Genomic DNA, 2,827 nt, shown 5'->3' with positions numbered 1-2,827 from the left:
AGGATTTACATCGGCTGAATTTTGATATAGGCCGTCGAATCTTTGTTCTTTTCCGCAATTCTGAATTAGTAACCATTCATACCTATTTTGGTGTATAATCACAGGAATTTGCAAGATCATGGACATCTAAAAACAGAAAACTGAAACAATTCGATGTATCCAATTTTTCCTTCAAACTTAGGTAAGTCTTTAATGCTTCATGATTGAAGTGTATTCACAATGATTGATTTGCACTCAAACTATGTTGATACGATCCAAAAAACTAGTACCAGGTGCAAATATACATTTTTAGACTATAGAATTTTAAAAAGTAATATTGATATTATTCATGGAATTATAACCTTAATTTGTTCTAAATTAACTCGTTTTAATAATTAGTATACCTAGTTAGATATTTCCATCTTGAATATATCCATCATTGCAGCTCGAGAATAATTAAGTAGATTATAATTAAAAATAAAAATAAAAAACTAGCTAGCACCCAATGCATGGCTCAGAATTTCATGTGACACTTCAAAAAATAATCATGAATGTGAAACATTAGATTTTCGATTTTAGCGTTAGCAGGCCAGTAACCTCGTGGAACCTATTATTAAATAAAATTAAAAATTAAAAATTAAAAAACAAGATGATCGATCGAGAAGGCCGTGTAACGTTTGGACCTTATGAGGCCACGTGGCAAATCCTTGCAACTAGCTTAAGGTAGAACATGGGGTGATAGCTATCTAGGCTTGACTGGTCAAAATAATTCAACAACTCATCATGATCAGGTAATATCTCTAGCTCTGGCTAGTCCTTATATAATTAGATCGAGAGGCCCTATATATATATATATATATATAGTTAACGTGCAAATTAATTAAAAAGCTTATAAATCAATTCCAGTTTGATGCTTTGCAAGAAAAGCAATTTAAGATTGATAGGAATAAGAAAACAGCATGACATTGCTTTGTGGAGACTGACACATACACACACACAAACAGAAAGAATCAAGTTTCTAGAGATCTGCCATACCGTCTTCCCACTGTGTTTTCCCAAGTTCAGTTTCATGATCTTATATTGGACTCTGGACTCTCTCTCTCTCTCTCTCTCTCTCTCTCTCTCTCTCCCAAAACCCTATTTAAATAGAGCTTCAGCCCACTTCTTTCTCCCATGCAATTGTCTTCACCACTCCCCGACACCCACTACTTGTGTTCTTGTGCACATCTCTCCCTCTCTCTCTCTCTCTCTACACTTCATCTTCAAAGCTCCATTATCTCTATTGCCATTACTTGTCTCTAGAAATTGTTCTGATATCATTTGTCTTCGAAGTTCTACTACGTTTTGTTTTGCTGATATATACACATTTATAAATTCCTTCTTATTTGTCTTCAGATTGAGTTTCGATCGATTCTCAGTACCTCTTAATTTTTAAGAACTTCCTCGATCTCAATTATCCATTCACCTTTTTGTCGTAGTACTACTGCATCATTAATCAACATGTCAAGCCGAAGGTCTCGATCGAGGCAATCAGGTGGCTCCAGGCCGATCACTGATGATCAAATTAATGATCTTGTTTCAAAGTTGCAACAGCTTCTTCCTGAGATTCGTGAAAGGCGCTCTGACAAGGTACACATGACATATTTTCATCATTCTCAATTTCTTTCTTCATATTCCTTCGTGTTAAATTTCTAGCTAGTTAACTATATATATAGAGGAAATATTACACATAATGTTACAATGCAGGTACTATACTGTTGAGAAATAATCTCACAATGCTTGTGGTCAAGTTTTTAGACATATTTATAAAGAATAAATAATTATCTCTTATATAACTAGTTTTATGAGATGAGTTAAGTTCATGAATTTCTTCATATACTTATTAGTTTTTGCCCAGGATTTGGATTCGGTCTCCATATTGATCAGCACGCCGGATCCTTAACAAAAATAAGGGGATAAATTTGATTTGGGCATGCTTAGTATCGAGCAGCTTAAATTGTTTTACAAATATAGGGCGCTGCATGCACTAGAAGATATATCAATTGAATAAAGAGACGTAGGTTTAGGTAGCTTAAAGTTTTTTGCCAATATATTTATTGCATGATCAATTGATTCATATATACATATAAATAAAAATTAATTAAGCAATGTGCATTATGATGATCATGTGCAGGTTTCAGCAGCCAATGTGTTACAGGAGACATGCAACTATATCAGAAGCTTGCATAGAGAGGTTGACGATCTGAGTGAGCGACTGTCTGGGCTATTGGAAAGTAGTGACACTGCCCAAGCTGCGATTATTAGGAATTTACTTATGCAGTAGTAGTACGTACGAATAAGTATGTAATTAGCTAGGGGGTTCCCAGCTTATGCCCACAGATCGCTTGGCCTGACGGCCGGCTGCCAGCTTTCTCTTTTGTAGTAGTACTCCTAGTCTCCTCAAAAAGATCACTAAACTGATCATCATCATCATCGAACGATTAATCTCTTTACTGCAAAGTCCTGCTAAAGAGTAATAAATTATAAAGAACTCCAGCATTCACATTGCTCCAGCTGATTTTTAATTTTCTGATCTGTCAGTAGCTAGCTATGTTAAATTAACACATACGGACTTACGTACGTACCCATAATCAAGTTAAATTGGAAACAAGAGAAATTAATAAAAATTGAACCTTCTACTGTAATAGATTTATAAGCTTTGCTCTAGCAGCTGCTAGCTATCTAGCTGCTTGTATTCATATAAAGCAATCAATTTTCTAAACCATATTTAATTTTCTAATGGCTAAAGATAACTAAATAATTATGCAAACAAGATAAAAGAAATATATAATTAATATGCATATGCATA

At 34.3% G+C, this 2,827-nt stretch overlaps 1 protein-coding gene across 1 annotated transcript; it reads left to right on the top strand.

Moving 5' to 3' along the window:
* Positions 1-1,173: 1,173 nt before the first annotated feature.
* LOC121235674 (transcription factor PRE3-like) lies at positions 1,174-2,452 on the top strand. Its single transcript, XM_041132036.1, has 2 exons — positions 1,174-1,608; positions 2,153-2,452. The coding sequence occupies exons 1-2, from the start codon at positions 1,480-1,482 to the stop codon at positions 2,300-2,302; spliced, it is 279 nt and encodes a 92-aa protein (XP_040987970.1). The 5' UTR covers positions 1,174-1,479; the 3' UTR covers positions 2,303-2,452.
* Positions 2,453-2,827: the final 375 nt, after the last annotated feature.

Source organism: Juglans microcarpa x Juglans regia, chromosome 6D (assembly GCF_004785595.1).
Source record: "Juglans microcarpa x Juglans regia isolate MS1-56 chromosome 6D, Jm3101_v1.0, whole genome shotgun sequence".
NCBI classification, from domain to species: Eukaryota; Viridiplantae; Streptophyta; class Magnoliopsida; order Fagales; family Juglandaceae; genus Juglans; species Juglans microcarpa x Juglans regia.
The sequence above is the reverse complement of the archived record's forward strand: the minus strand, read 5'-3'. Positions and strand labels throughout refer to the sequence as shown.

Coding starts and splice junctions, on each gene's coding strand:
- LOC121235674 (XM_041132036.1), top strand. CDS start 1,480: ATGTCAAGCCGAAGGTCTCGATCGAGGCAATCAGGTGGCTCCAGGCCG. Junction 1,609..2,152: donor GTGAAAGGCGCTCTGACAAG/GTACACATGACA, acceptor GATCATGTGCAG/GTTTCAGCAGCCAATGTGTT.